The 15,219-nt window shown below is 41.1% G+C and overlaps 1 protein-coding gene across 2 annotated transcripts; it reads right to left on the bottom strand.

The window, feature by feature from the left end:
- Positions 1 to 997: 997 nt before the first annotated feature.
- On the bottom strand, positions 998 to 12,602 carry SSR1 (signal sequence receptor subunit 1). Of its 2 annotated transcripts, XM_033051109.2 has the most exons (9): positions 12,344 to 12,602; positions 10,182 to 10,300; positions 8,405 to 8,492; positions 7,957 to 8,219; positions 7,539 to 7,615; positions 5,798 to 5,876; positions 4,959 to 5,052; positions 4,391 to 4,405; positions 998 to 2,213 (listed from the first exon to the last, which is right to left on the bottom strand). In XM_033051109.2, the coding sequence occupies exons 1-9, from the start codon at positions 12,426 to 12,428 to the stop codon at positions 2,146 to 2,148; spliced, it is 888 nt and encodes a 295-aa protein (XP_032907000.1). In that variant the 5' UTR covers positions 12,429 to 12,602; the 3' UTR covers positions 998 to 2,145. The 2 variants fall into 2 exon arrangements, with proteins under 2 accessions (XP_032907000.1, XP_032907009.1); XM_033051118.2 differs by lacking the exon at positions 4,391 to 4,405.
- Positions 12,603 to 15,219: the final 2,617 nt, after the last annotated feature.

The following is a 15,219-nucleotide window of genomic DNA, read 5'->3' as shown; positions in this document are numbered from 1 at the left end:
CTGAGTGCAGAGAAGAGAGTTCAGCCTTCAGATACTTACTTCTTATTTGCACAAATAAAACTAGGATCCTACAAATTAATATCCTCTGTTCTGATTCTTTGTCTTTTTTCCTGGCATAGCACTGTATCACCACCACCCCCTCAAAGAGCACCTTTAAGTCTTGGGAAGAATTAAGAGTATACAGTTCAAGATGACCTATTACAAGAAGGTGAAAAGAACTCCTCTCGATGCCAGTTAGAGCCACAATCCAAGAGAGGGAACTTCCAAGTTCAGTGCATCAGGTGCTGCAATCACTATGGGGCTTTAGCATAGGAAACATTTGATCCATGAACACTCCGTTGAATCAATGCAAGCTGGAATACAGGCCTGCAAATCTACCACAGAACCAGTTAGATTATATCACTAAAGGCAAATAAAGCAATTTGAGTGGAGATACTCCTTATAATGGCAGCATTCAACTGTTTCCTAAATGATCTGAATGACAATTAAGTAGTCTTAACCGCAAAAACGTTCTGCCTGGACTAGCTGTGTTTTCCGGACGTTGAACAAAGCATCTCTTCCAAAGCAGTACGAGTCAAGAACATCTTCACAGTTCACTCTGGCAAAGTGTGTAACAAAATAGTGCCAGCACAGGTAATTTCAGAGCCTAGATGCTTCAAACACACTGTGGCAGGATTTGGAAGGATCACTCAGCATTCACTGGCTCAGATTCAGTCACTGCAGACCAAGTGTAGAACTAAAAGGGTATTTTCACTGGTGGAGATCAAAAAAGGGAGGAAAAGACAGAGGCTTCAAATCTATGCCTCCTCCTGAACTCAAGCATTCAGATAGCATTCAGAAATAGATGAGATGCAAACACTTCAAGCCTTGTCCAACCAAACTGATGTTCTGTATATTGGCTCTTTTCCCTATCAGTTAATTCCTGAACACACTGGATGTGGATCAATACCTCAGTACCTGGTAATCATGAAAGCCACAGAAGGAAATCTTGTTTTGATTTTGCATACAGCTTTTCTGCTTGACTACTGAACCAACATGCAGCTAGTTATGAATATGCATCTGTGTTACTACTTAAGAAAGACAAAGTGAAAAAAAACTCAGACCAATGTACTGACCACTGTAAAGATGTCTCAGTGTAAAGGGTGAATTAAATAGTTTGCAAATAAAGAGAATTATTTGAAGCCAACTGTTTTTCAAATTCAGTTTCAAGTGTGTACAGCAAATCCTTGTAAAGCTTTAAAAAAATAAATTGGCATTTTGATACATATGACATTCTAGTTTTTAGGAGAGAGAACCAAGAACCAAGAAAAGTTGTTCTGGCTTATTCAACAGTTTCTTGAGTAAACATTGCAGAACTACCACTATAATCTGAATACCTAAGATGCTGGCACGAGTCAATAACTAACCATTTAACAAACTGGGTATAAAAAAGAAATTTATGTAGTAATACCAATTCAGCACACAAATTCCATGCTTCACAAGTTCTGCTGCTGTGCAAGAGTCTTCCTAACATCTATGCAGCTAAATTCAGAATTTTAGGTCACTGCATGCCCAGATCAAAACAGCAGCAAAATATCTACCACTACAAGCAGCTATACCCAATTGTGCCTTTAGAATGAAAACTATGCAGAAGTTGAGATGATCAGTGCCTGGCCACTGAGACAGGACCACACACACAAACTTCAGTGTGCGCACCTTGGAAAGAGTAACGTTACTTACTAAAAAAGAACAATGCATTCAGGTTCTGATACAGATCTGATACAATCAAGACAGATTAAAGTCACCAGACATTCAGATTAGGGAGAGGAGAAAAATCCTTCAATGACAATGTACAGATGACAAGCCAGCATTACAAAGAGCTCTAAAGGCACATTTCAGGTAACATGTTTCTGTTAAGACCAACCGCTTACACACGCAGGCACAAATCTTAATGGCTACCTCCCCCCGACCCCCAACAATTAAAAAAAAAAAACAAATTAAAAGAGAAGTGCATTTTCAGTAATATTAACACCATTCAGTTAATCTGTTCAGTCCAAATGTTTAGCAGTATTTTCCTTATGGTGATATGGGTTCTCTGCACTACTCCAATCCAAAAAAACCAAACAGGCAGAATTAGTAAAGGTTCAACTGTTGCACTAGTTAACATTACTCATCAGAGCCCACTGGTCTCTTCTGCGCCCTCTTGTAGGGCAACCTCCTCGGTGAAGCTTTATCTAGATTAAAAAAAAAAAAAAAAAAAAAAAATGGTTGCATCAATGGCAATCGTAACATGAGCGTGTATTTTTTTTTCCTCCCAAACACAAGACAAGCTGCCCTTCTAGTGCAATGCATCACCACAGAGGAGCCAGTTCAAACAACTTACAGTAATTTCACAACCATAAGGCGCCCCGGACTATAAGGCGCACCTCCGGGAGTCAGCAAATTTCACAACTTTGTAGATCATGTAAGGTGCAGCGGACTACAAGGGGCACTTCTTTTTTTTTGCCACGAAGATCCGTGCCACGCGCAACAAAGTAACTAATTAGTAACAGAATCCCGCAATCGTGGGGTTTACTGGCAGGTGCTCAATTTGCAAACATTTTTCACAGATTGGCATAGCCTTTAAACGCAGCCCCAAGCGCCCTCCCTGTGCGCAGGCCCTGGCACTCCCGCCCCCCTTGCGACTCGGCGCTCCTGCGGCACCGCCCCCCCATTGCGGCTCACACTTCTGGGTTGGCAAATATTGCAACTTTGTTCATCATATAAGGTGCACCGGACTATAAGGCGCACCTCCGGGTTCGGGGAAAAATTTTAGTCAAAAGGGTGCGCCTTATAGTCATCAAATTACTGTATTAACTTTTTAACTACCAGTACCCTAAATAAAACATTAAAAAAACCCCCATTTCCATTCTGTAACATGCAACAACAGAGTAAGGTCTGTTCTATTTGTCAGTTACTAATACGCAAAAAAACCCCAAACCCAAAAAAAACCCTATGTGAAACTGTAGGCTCTGCTGCTTAGAAAATTTTCATGTTCAGTAACTACACTTTTGGAAAAGTTAAATGAATTATTTTTATGACATTGCCTTGAGTTTACATGCCTGAAAAATGTAAGACTGACTCTTCTTTGCACAGCTAAGTCTTGCATGTAGTATTTCCACATTCATACAACTAACAGCAAAAGAAAAGTGTCTTTGTTGTGGAACACTGCACTTTTCCCAGAAGCATCCATATTTGACAGGATGATCTTTGACCCCTTCCAAAGCAAACCATCCTGTGGTTCTATCATTATTGCAGAGAAGCTTTGCATGAAGTGCTGAAGTGATTGCTAAGTGCATCTGGTGACTGATTTTCTGAAACACAGCAATCTCCAATAACCTCCCTGCCTAGAGTATATGCAATCACGAGGAGCAGCCATCATGCCCTTACAGGCCAATCAGTACAGTATGAAGTGTAAATAACAAAAAAGTCAATATCTGAGATCTTGAAGGTCACGTATTTTAAAGAATTCTAGTGTAGAGTTCTAAATGAAACTAACCTGAGAGCTGAGAAAACCACAATTAGTAACAACTTAATCATTAGTTTTTCCTAAACTTCAAGTACTAAGATATGAATACGTATCTGGCTTAAGAGAAGGATGGTGGCAGAAGCATTACCACAATCTGAACCCTTTTGAAGTCAGCTTGCTCTTTAGCAAAACGTAGCATTTAGACCTTCAGTTTTTCTCATTAGATCGTGGCTTTTCAAATTCCTGTGTCTGGATTTTACACTATTCTAGTGCTTTACAGAAGAAAGTGCACAAGAAAGATCTTATCTTCCCAAGTAAAAGGGTAAAGGAATTAAAAAAGTGCAAAGTCATCAATTCCTGGCACAACTTTCGTATCACCTCCAGCCAGCCCTTCTGCACCAAATGAAGCTCGGAATATCCTTATTTGATCAAAACAGCAGTCTTTGTCAAGCAAGGGTAGCTCCTGCAAAGGGTTTTCAGACTCTCTGCGTCTCATGTAGGATGGACTTCATTGAGGCCTTCTCACCTCACACCAGTGACTGCTACTGATGACAGGAGTTTATGAGCCTGAGACACCAAGGTAAGTGGGGAAGGCAAGATAAACTGCCTTTTAGAAAAAGGATTTTGGAAACTGTGAGAGAAGACAACTATACTTGAGCAATATTCTACTGAAACAATGTTTCTAAAATATAACCAGAAATATATCCACAAAATACATGAAAACATAAATTTAGAAGAATATAAAATGTATGTCATTGCATGCATCTGTTCTGCATCTTTCACTGCTCATGCTACATCACCAGTCACAGCATGCAAGAAGCTGTACTTCTACCCATGCCTAATTATTACATGGAAGACACATTAAGCACTTTTCACTCTGCAGCTCACAAGAGTCTGCCTCACCTCTTCTACTCTGCACTGAAGCCATGGGAAAGCAAAAGAGAAGAAAGAGTAAGAAGTTAGATATATGCACAGTCTAAAGAAATTAGATACTTGGTATAGTATTGGCATCTCAGGTATCAAGTAGAACTTTCAGATTTGTGAAGGACATCAATACCAAGTATTAATGTTGCTTTAGTTAAAACACACTTCTAATGCTTATTTAAAACTTTGGTCTATAGGCAAACTTCCAAACAACTTACAGAAACTCTGAGATGACAGCTACTTTCTCCTTTTTAAACCATCTTTGCAATCCACATTTTGGCTAGAGATCTTACACTGTTGAAAAATATTCTACAGAACAAATTGTAAAGGTCACCAACAGTCATTATTTCATCAACCAATAAAGTTTGTTCTACAAGGAATAGGCTGCTAAAGTAATGATCTAATCCTTAAGCATAGTGCTTGAGACAATTTGTCATTCCCTAGAAGATATATGCTGTTCTAAGAAATTTCTATCAGCTACTTAATTACAATTAACTGGTCAAGTTAAGTTTGTTATGGTCTAGTTTGTAAAAGGCAGATTACTTACTTATTTGATTTAAAGTTTCTTGGGGAATCCAGCTCATATCGACATCATTCTGATTTGATGTTCCCATCTCTACTTTCTGTACCGGTCTTTTCCTCTGAAAATTCAAGAGAGAAGGAAGATTTTTCTTTTAAGTAAGACTTGGATAGCATAAGTATTAGAAATTACAAAAAAATGCCACATTTAGTGAATTACAATTATTTCACTAAGGTAAGAACTTAAGGCTAGTCAGTGTACAGAGCTGTCTTTCCCATTAGCAATTTATTCCCCATAGCTTTGTATTATCACTTCTAACACCACACACATAAAGGCATCAAGATTTCATGCACACCTGGGCAAATTCATTACACCTTTTGCTGATGATTAGTCAAACTTTGTGATAACAAATTTCATTTTACTTTCTCAGATTAGCACAACATTCTCACATGTGACCTGACCTAGTAAAATAACCAACATTGTGGCAAAGCTTTGCTAAGAACTAAATAAAGGACTGACAGCTGTTTTCCCCTGAAGTCTGACCAGGATTAAACTAATAGGCAGAAATTGAGAGCATGGGGAAAATCTGTCCACTAAGTACTGAATCAGTAAGCAGACACAGACAACCAGTGATTAGAGGGTATTCCAATCCAACCACTTTAGTGGGGAGCAAAAGGGCATGAGCTCTGCAATCAGAGTACCTTCCATTAAGAACATATTTTAAGAACGCTCTAGTAGTTTCTCCAGTAATCTCTAAGGTTCTAAAAAGAAATCTTTTACCTTCACCATCACATGCCAGAAGCAATCAGTGAATTGCTTTCTTTTCACAGGTTTTGTATTCACAAGTACGCAGACACACTACCCACCTTCCTAGACTCTAGTAACTGATGTAAGCCAACAATGACCAGCAGACCAAGTCCAGCGAGGAACATGTACATGAAGATCCTTTAGAAAACAGTTTAAGAAACAATGCATTAACCGAAAATATCAAGTTTTGAAGACAGTTTATGAAGAGGCATAGAAATTAAGCCTAACTTTGGCCACACATCCACTCAATCTTTCCCAAGAACTTCTGTAGGAGGCAAGTGGGGAAAGTACCCAAGCAATCTGAAACTCAAGTTTTAACAACTATCATGTAATTATTCTGACTTGATTATAGAAACTGTAATCGTAAGTTTAGTTCTGAACAACAGAACATTTGAAAATGCTGTATAAATTAGAAAAATGTTATCATTAATAAATATTGAAATTTAATAACTTCAAGGATTCTTTGCACTATCATGAAGTTTCAGGATATTGGGTCACAGGCAATATTTAGGTCTGTGACAGCTTTAATCACTTGTAAAACCCTTTAAAGTCTCTTATATACTTTTAGCATGCTATTGCAAAAGAAGTACTGCTAGGACACTTAATTTGCAACAGAGCTTCAAAAGACCTTGCTTATCTTGCTCTGTGTTCCATAGTTAGAATTCTACCTACAAAGCCAATTTTCTTAATCTGTGTGTTCTAGCTTGTTCTGAAGAATTTTATCTGAAATGTCTGTTGATACTTCAGATCACAGAGGAGGTAAACCTAAGTTACAGCTAAAATTGATTTGGGGATTGAGAATTTATAGGTAAAGAATTTATTCCAAGCTGTACATTTGAACTCTCATTTCTGATAAAGGAAATTATGGAGTCAAACTAAAGAAGATACTTAATTGAAATACCATAGGGCAATTATCTGTTCACAAGACATTCACACAAACCGATTTTAGTATTTGAATTGTTTTGAGAGCTCCTTTTTCAGAGTATCAGACTTTCATGTGACCAACTGTTCTTTCATCTATACCATTGTATTTGAGAAATACAAATAAATCCAACAGTTATTTCTTCTGGATGACCTTTTTTAAAAGGAAGCTTGCTCAACAGGCAATTTCTACCTGTGGCAGGACAATTCATAGACTCAGCATTGTCTACAAGTATTTCTGAAGATTAACCTTTTTAATGCACAGCTTCACTCAAAATTCCAGTGCTACAATATTTAAAAGCATTTTAGAACACCGCATGCTTGAAAGATATGCAGTTTGTCAGATCTCTCACTGAATCACTCCTGAAAGATATCTACTGCGGACAGGGGTTAGACCAACTCAGTCATTCTGTGCTGCACTATTTGGGACTCCAAATACATCTTTCAGTTTATGTAATCTTAGATTACAGTGCAGTATTCCAGAAGAAAGCTATTCTAGTCCTGACAGCAGGACTCACAGCCTAATACCATGGATTCTCTGCATCTTTCAGCTCTTAGGGAAAATCACAGTAGCACAAGAGAAGTTTAACAGCTTTGAATTCTACGCAGCTGTACAACATTGGGTCCCATTCCAGGCTTAAGCCCTCTGTAAGCTTCTCACTGACACAATACAAGTCCTGAAGATCATCCACTAATAAGAGAGATCTTAATTTTGGGAAAAGTTCCTATTTTCAGTCAGTAAAATGCTGCTACATCATAAACAAAACACAGCAGACCTAACATTCAATAAAACGACAACACAAGAACCATTTTCACTGGCACCACCAATAACCTGTTCTACCAGTGCAACAGTTAAACCTGGATCTCCAGTCTCCTTACGTTTCTCCATCCAGCCCATCTTCTTTTTCAATTATTGTAACAGTTTGATTGAAGACAGCATCTTGAAAAATGTTGCCCTAGAACAAAGTTTGCACATAACATTTTAAATTAATTTCTTCCACACATACAGAAACATTTACCTTTCCCTGTGTTCTTGGAGAAATTCTAGAAAGCAGCAACTCCTCCACAAGACTTTCTAAAAATTTTAAGTTGTGCTAGCCACACTCAACACATAAAAGCAGAAATGTTTTGTTGCCCACTATAGTTCTAAGGCACTCCAGTTTCCACTGCCAACACAAATTACTGATTTGCTTAAATACTACAGAAGCATTCACCTTCTGGAGAGGTACTTGACCAAGCAGTTCCTTGCTGACACCTGCAGATGAACTATTCAAATGAATTAGAGCATCAGGCTTACATTTGCATCTCTGTAGTTGAGATTGATAACCAGACCAAAAGGACGGCCCCCCATCGGCTCAGCAGGGATGAAGGAGTACTCAAACGTGGCTTGTCTCTGGGGTGGAACTACTGTGTTCAGAGAGAGAGCTGTGAAGTTCTGGATGTAAAACTGGTAGTCTTGAGGGTACCGGAAAGAAGCATCGAGAGACTCAACAATGAAATCCTCTGTACCCTTATTGGTGAACCCCACCAGAAATTTTACAATGTTGTTCGCTGGAAAGTCTGAAACACAGAAAAAGAAAAATAAAAAATCAACCATTAGAAACCTCATGCACCACACACAGCCAACTCTAAACAGAGAGCATCTAAAACAGACTCTGTGTTTTTAGAGCTTCACTGTCTTAGGCAAACACTGATGTAGTCTAAGCAACAGTAAAGAGAATGGTAGATTAGCAGAGGACTCTTACCTTCCCCTTTCACAAATAAGATGGTCGTATCAGCACTAGGTGAGGCTTTAGGTTCTCCTGACAAGTCTTCTTCCTCTTTTTCTTCTGTCTAAGACAAGAGACTTTTTTGAAAAATCCTATAATGAACAGTGAAGCAAAAACCATGCTTGGTTCATGAGAATCCCATGTGTCAAAGCATGCAACAGTGGCAAGTATTTGTACCAAATTCTGCTCTTGCAGAACGCAGTCTGTTCTCCCTCCAGATTTGATGAGCACCCCTGTCAGCATTTATCTTTCCACTTGTTATATCTGACACAGTGACTAATCTGAACTACATTTAGCTCTATTGAAGGGTTTGGAATCAAAAGGCATCAGTAAGGTTTCTGTTTGGGGGTGGAAGGGAAAGAATAGAATCTAAATGTGAAGTATTCACATCTAAGCTATTTCTAGTTAGAAAACAAGCATTTCCAAAATAAAGACAGCCATAAAACAAATGAGTTACTTTCACTACAGGGAGTATTTATGGCAGCTTTCTACTCAGTTTTAATTATTAAAGTGTTATGTATGTCTGGAAATGGTTAGGCTACAAGTCTGTGGACTCACTTGCTCAAGTTCACCTTGCGATGATTCACTTTTTAATTTGACAAATGCAAGCATTAAGGGCTTATTTTCCTCTTGAGGATCATGGGATCATCACTGACCCCACCAAACAAAAACAAGGCTGACCCAGTATTGAACAGTCTCAGATAACTGCTGGCAAGTCAGTTGGATCATTTCATTTCAGTGTTTAAACAACCTCCTGAAGCAGTGGAAATTCTACTGGATCAGTCGTACACGTACCACGAACTAGGGAACCAGAGCTGAGCATGTAGCATCTCAATTCCAAGACACTGTGAAAAACCCTATCTTTTATTTCAGTGACAAATAAAAGAAATTGCCTAAAAAGCACCATGTTTGTACCTGAGTAATAGACTATTTATTAAAAGGAACTACATCCAAAAAGGTTATTTAACAATATTCTGTCAGTACTGACATAGCATACCCTCTACAACTTAGCAAACCATAAGCTCACTGATTTAACAACAGCAGTAAAATCTCATAGAATCAAGTAACACTTTAACAAATCTGCATTTTTATTACATGTGTCTTCTCCTACTAATGTCCCTAACTTCCTTAATGCACATCAGAGATCTGAGAAAATTTTGCACCACTCTAAGTACACTAAGTGTCTAACGAGCCTAACACTCAACTGCTATAAGCAGATCACAAAACTATGTAAAACATTTCACTCTTCTGCTTGTGTTTTTTTGGGAAATTTTTTGAATTTGTGTTGTAAATGTAGTTAGCTGTGTTTTTTTAACAAGGGTTTCAGAATTCGTTCTGAGCTTAACTAAGAACCAAGACTGCTGTCCCTCAGAAATCAATATCAAAAAAGGCAGAATGAAGTAGTTCTATCCCCCAATGCTCTTTTCAGTTTACTGAGGTGCAGCTTCAGATAGAAAACAACTACAGAGGGCTCCTATGAAAATGTGGTTCTCTCATGTGGCGGGGCTTTTTTTTTTGTGGCCTACAGTTTCATAGTCAGAAATCATGATGCCCCCACATGGTTTTTCAACTGGTAATTCAGAAAGAAAAGATAAATCCTTCTGACTCTTCAAAATGAACACAAGCTTAATCAGATACATGGAAATAGCTACCTGAAAAAAGCAATGTAAGTAAACTCAATTATTTAAGTTATCCAGCTTCAAGCACTTCTGGTCTAATTCATGCTTTTGAAGTAACACTCATGTACAATTACCAAGTCTGTTGGCTCATCTTCTTCAACTTCAGCTTCATCATCTTCATCTTCAACTATAGTATCTTCCACAGCTTCCTCATCTTCTGTAGCATCTTGAGCTGCAACTAATAAACCTGAGCCTACCAAAACAAAATGCAAATACAAGAAAGTCTTTTAAATGTCTAGTTAATCAACAAAAAATGATGTTTAAGTACAATTCTCAAACTAATGTTTGAGGAACTTCTTAAAAATCTGTCCAATACAGTGTTTTGAAGCCTCAATTGCAAAAACCTCCCATTCAAATGATGCCTGTGTTGATCTTTCAGCCTTATTCCTTCACTAAAAACTTTCTCACTTACTCATTTACATGCCACTAAGTACAAAACCAAAAATATATTGTTGCACGACAAAAAGTTCAACATTCACACAGCAACACTTAGATTTGCAGAAGGCAACCAATTTACCTTAAAAGCTATTGTTCAATTTTTGAACACAGTAACGTATAAAAGTAATTTAATATTACAATTACAAAAGTGAAAATAAGGCATTGCTATTTCCAGGAAAATAATTTAGTAAGTACTGTTTCTTCTAAGACTAGCAAGTCAAACAAGTTATTAGCACCCTGATAACAGAACACTTTGAAAGGTACCTAAAAAGTTACTTTTTCTGTACTTACTTCCATTCAGGTTTTGAAACCTGAAGAATGCCTTTTTTACTATGATCTCCTCAATATCATGCATAGCCATATATCCAACAGAACCACAACATCAGTCGGAAAAAAAAAGTGACCTAGAGCAAGGCTCCAAGACAAGTGCAATCTGAGAGTCCATTGCCTCTTTGCTTTCATGGAGCCAAGCCTCAAACATTCAAACACTGGGCAAATACGATTAATAAAAATATTGGCCACAGGACAAGGTTCTGCATGTTTGCAGTTCAGAGCACATGCAAGCATGGCTGAGATCTAAAACACGTGTACAAAACTACAGGTTTGGGGTTTTTTTAATAAAGGCAACATTTCCTGAATATGAAAGAGTAGAAATGAATGGATAACCAATTTACATAGGTCTGAAAAAAGACCTAGCTGCTATAAATACAAAATTCAAAATAAGTATTTAAAACTTTTCACGGGAAATAGGAATTCTTGAGCAGGACAAGTACATTCAAGGACTTAAGAATTGCCAGTCAGTGCTAGAAAGAGCAAACACAACCTCTCCTCTCAAGCGTCTTTAGCAGGCACACTCAAAGCCTTTTGCTCGACCGTGTGCAATACGTAACCTAAGCCTTAACAATCGTGATTTTATTAGCCGTTTTAAACTTTTGTGTAAAAAATATAACTTCTACAAAAACTCTTACAAATAAAGGTGTGCGGGGCGGTCTTAAATTAAAAATTAACAGCGTACAGATGGGCTGTAGGAACCCTTTGCCATCTGCAGCCCAGCACACCCCCAGACCCCTTACGGTCTTTCCGATGGATGTCAGAGGGGCTGATGATGTGGCATTAGCGGGAACGGAGAGCTCTGGGAAGGGACTCGCACACAGCGCTCGCTGCAGCCCACTGCGGAGCCGCCCGAGAAGCCTTGCCCACCTCTCCCGCCTGCCCAAACTTAGAAGAAGGGAGGCAATTTCCAGATCGTGAATCAGATAACGCCACAGCGTAAACAGAGATTAGCGCTCCTCGGTGTCGCCAAGGACACTCGGGGGGTGGCGGCAGACGAGGTGGGAAGGCAGGGTGGCAGCCAGCGCATCTGCTAGGGAATGTGGGAACCAGCACCGCGGGCAGGACAAACGCGCTGCCACCACCTCAGGTGGGGCTCTCCGGCTCTCCCGGGCCGCTGTCACCGCCGGGCCCGCGGCCGGTGCCCGCAGGGCCCTGCCCGACCCCGCGGGTCCGAGCGCCGGGAGGGTCGGAGCGCGGCCCTACCGCCGCCAGGCACCCCCGGACGGGGCCGGGGCCCCGCAGGCTCTGTGCCGGGCGCCGGAGCCCCGGCGGCGGTGGCCACGTGCGCGGGCGGCCGGGGCGATGAATGAGCGGCGCCGCCGCCTCTCGGCAGAGCTTCCGCAGGCCCGGCCGGAGCGGCTCCCCCTCCCCGCTGCGCCACGGAGATCCCCCGATCACACACACCCACACCCACACACACACCCACCAGCCCCGCTCCCGGGCAGTGACGGCCGCCCGCCCTCACCTGGGCCGCCGCGGGCGCCCCCGAGCAGCAGCGCGGCGGGGAAGACGAGCAGGGCGAACAGCAACAACTGCGACAGGCGGCTCATGGCGATGATGATGGTGGTGGTGGTGGTGGTGGCGACAGCCGCGGTGACCCCGAACCCTCCCGCGCACCCTGTCCCGGCGCTGCCTGCCGCGGCGGGATGTCTAAATGGCGGCGGGCGCTGCGGCTGGAGCGGCAGCTGGAGCCGCCTCCCCCCGCTGCTCCATCCGGGGCCGCGCCCGCCCCGCTCCACCCCCGCGGACGTGGCTCGGCCGGGCAGGAGGCGCGGCGGCCACGTGAGCACCCGGCGGGGCGGCGCTTCCTGCGCTCCCGGGAAGTGCCGGGCCCCGCTCCCGGGAAGAGCCGGCAGTGCTGATCCCCCCGTGCGGAGAGCCTTCGGGCAGCGCTCGAGGCGCGTCGGGCGGCCCTCAGCCCTGGGCCCTGCGCGCCGCCAGCGGTTGGACCTCGGCGGTCCTCGTGGCGTTGCAAAATGTGGAGTTCGGAGGTGTAATCTGCGGAACAGCAGCTAACGGGCAAGCTCTGCGTGATGTCCAGGTGTTAGAAAGACAAATTACATGTGTGTAGAAGTGCCTGGATGAGGTTTAGGCCTTGATATGCTACAATGACCTCAGGCTAGGCAGAGCAGGGGAAGAAAGGTGTAGCAGTAATAGTGGACTCAAAGAATGCGGAATTTACGGGGCACAAGGGACATTTGGCAGAACTCCCAAGATAAGGATAGAACTTAATAAACCCAGCAATTGTGCTGAATCAGCTCTGGTGGATAAAAGGAAATTCCGGCAGGTGGAGATCACTGCCACCGACCCACGGACCCCTGACTCCAAAGCAGAGAAGGACTGAGCATGAGGATTAATTAGCATGAGAAGTGAGAGACTCGTTAATCAATAAAAGATGGAATACTACTTAATAAGAGAAATATGTACCTTGCAGATAATGGACATTAATGTCATTGCTAAAATATGTAAATAGTGAAGAGTTTGGATAGTTGGCATGCTTGATTTGTGGAATACCACTGAGCACCCAGGCTGGTGCAACTCTGGAAAAAAATGTCTCTCTCAAGTGTAATTATTGACTTATTGCACACCACGTAATGTTCTTTCTGGATAACTGGGGATCCCTTCCAACTCAGAATATTCGGTGATTCTGTGGAAAGTAAACTAACATACCTCCGGAAAGACCAGGGATAAAGTGTGTTACTGAAACAAAGGTGCTGTTGAAATCTCGTAATTCCATGTTGCTCTGGAATAGCTGGTTTTGAATCATATATTTGATGGTTTAATTGAAAGTTTCCCAAAGCATGATAGGCAGTGAATATGATACCGATCCATTGTCTTTATCTCAGTAGACCTTTTGTTAAATACGATGCAAAGGATGTTAAAATGGAGAGCTTGCCCAAGCCTTACAATCAAAACATTCAGTGAAAATAAAAATACCAAGGTCCAAATCAGCCTCCACGCTTTTTCATTTCTCCCATAGTTTGTTCAGCAATTTGCATACATAGGGTAAAATGAAGCAAGAGTAGTGTTAAGAGATGTTCTATATTTTGAGGTAACTTTGTCATTTGGGCACATGCAGCTTGCTGTTATTGCAATGGTAAATGCAGTCTTGAGGCTTTCATTTTTCATTTTCACTCATTTGATTTTGAACCTGCAAAGTACACTAAAAAATTATCAGAGGTAACCATTCTAGCTAAGCTAAATCTTATTTTAACATGCTGAAAATGTTACTTTATCCTAGTCGTGGTTTGGTTGTTTTGGAGTAGTTTTTTAAAGGGGGAAAAGCAGCTAATTACTTTTTCTTCAGGAAAGTAAAAGAATGTGCCAGAGCAAGCTGTAGGAGGTTTCCTATATAGCACTGCAGCATCTGAAACATTTTGTGTCTTCTACACAGTGATTATGTATTTTAAGTGCTGCTTTTCCATCTGAGTTAGCTGTTCTTGATGTTAGTAATTAATTAACATGTATGGTGCTCTTACTGGGTTTGTGTGTTGTGGGAGGACAGAAAGGTATTCATTAAAAGTGTATCTGAAAATAATTGCAGTATCTTGACTTGTTTCAGCAACACACCAAGCCAAGACTGACTCCAATGTTACAGCTGTACCTAAAAGCCTATTAGGCTGCATTCTTTTATGCCAAGTATTCTACCTATATTAAACAAGTTAAAATTTGAAAGAAAAGTCTCTATGAAAACCTGAAACTAGCTGCAGAGATTTTTTTTCTTTTCACATGGACTGCTCCATGTGTTCGTTCACAGGCATAACAAAGTAAGTGTTGAGAGTATTTGCCACTATTGTGACATTGAGCTTTGACATCTGTTGTGTTGGATGGTAATTCTGAGAAGACTGGTGTTCACTTGGAGTTTTTGTTGCCCTGGGAATGTGATTGCAGTCATGTACAAGCATTGTATCCTTGTATTTAAAAGAGGGGTTTTAGTTAGAAATTACACGTAAAATTGTTACGAGGAAATAATGCCTTCAGTTTCATAAGGTGTATGACAAAAAGGGTGAGCATTCCTAATCTGTAAGTAATATTTACCTTATGTTGGACCCCAGAAACCTGGGGTTTTTGAGCTTTCTGTGCTGTCAGGCACTGACCCCCTGGAGAACACTGCTTTTGAGCCAAGGCCTTGGAGAGAGTTTCTAAATTGAATTAGAAGTGGGTGCTTTCACTTGGTGATGGATTTTAAATTTGAGGTCTTTATAGTATAGCAATAGGTATGAGACAATATGGAGGATTTTTGTTGTTGTCTTTTTTGCTGTTCATCTTCCTCCTTCTTCCTTCTTCTTCATGGGTTTCAGGTAGTAGTTTCTGGTTGGTCAGTCAGTGTCACACTAAGGG

Source organism: Catharus ustulatus, chromosome 1, assembly GCF_009819885.2.
Source record: "Catharus ustulatus isolate bCatUst1 chromosome 1, bCatUst1.pri.v2, whole genome shotgun sequence".
In the NCBI taxonomy this organism is placed as follows: Eukaryota; Metazoa; Chordata; class Aves; order Passeriformes; family Turdidae; genus Catharus; species Catharus ustulatus.
The sequence above is the reverse complement of the archived record's forward strand: the minus strand, read 5'-3'. Positions and strand labels throughout refer to the sequence as shown.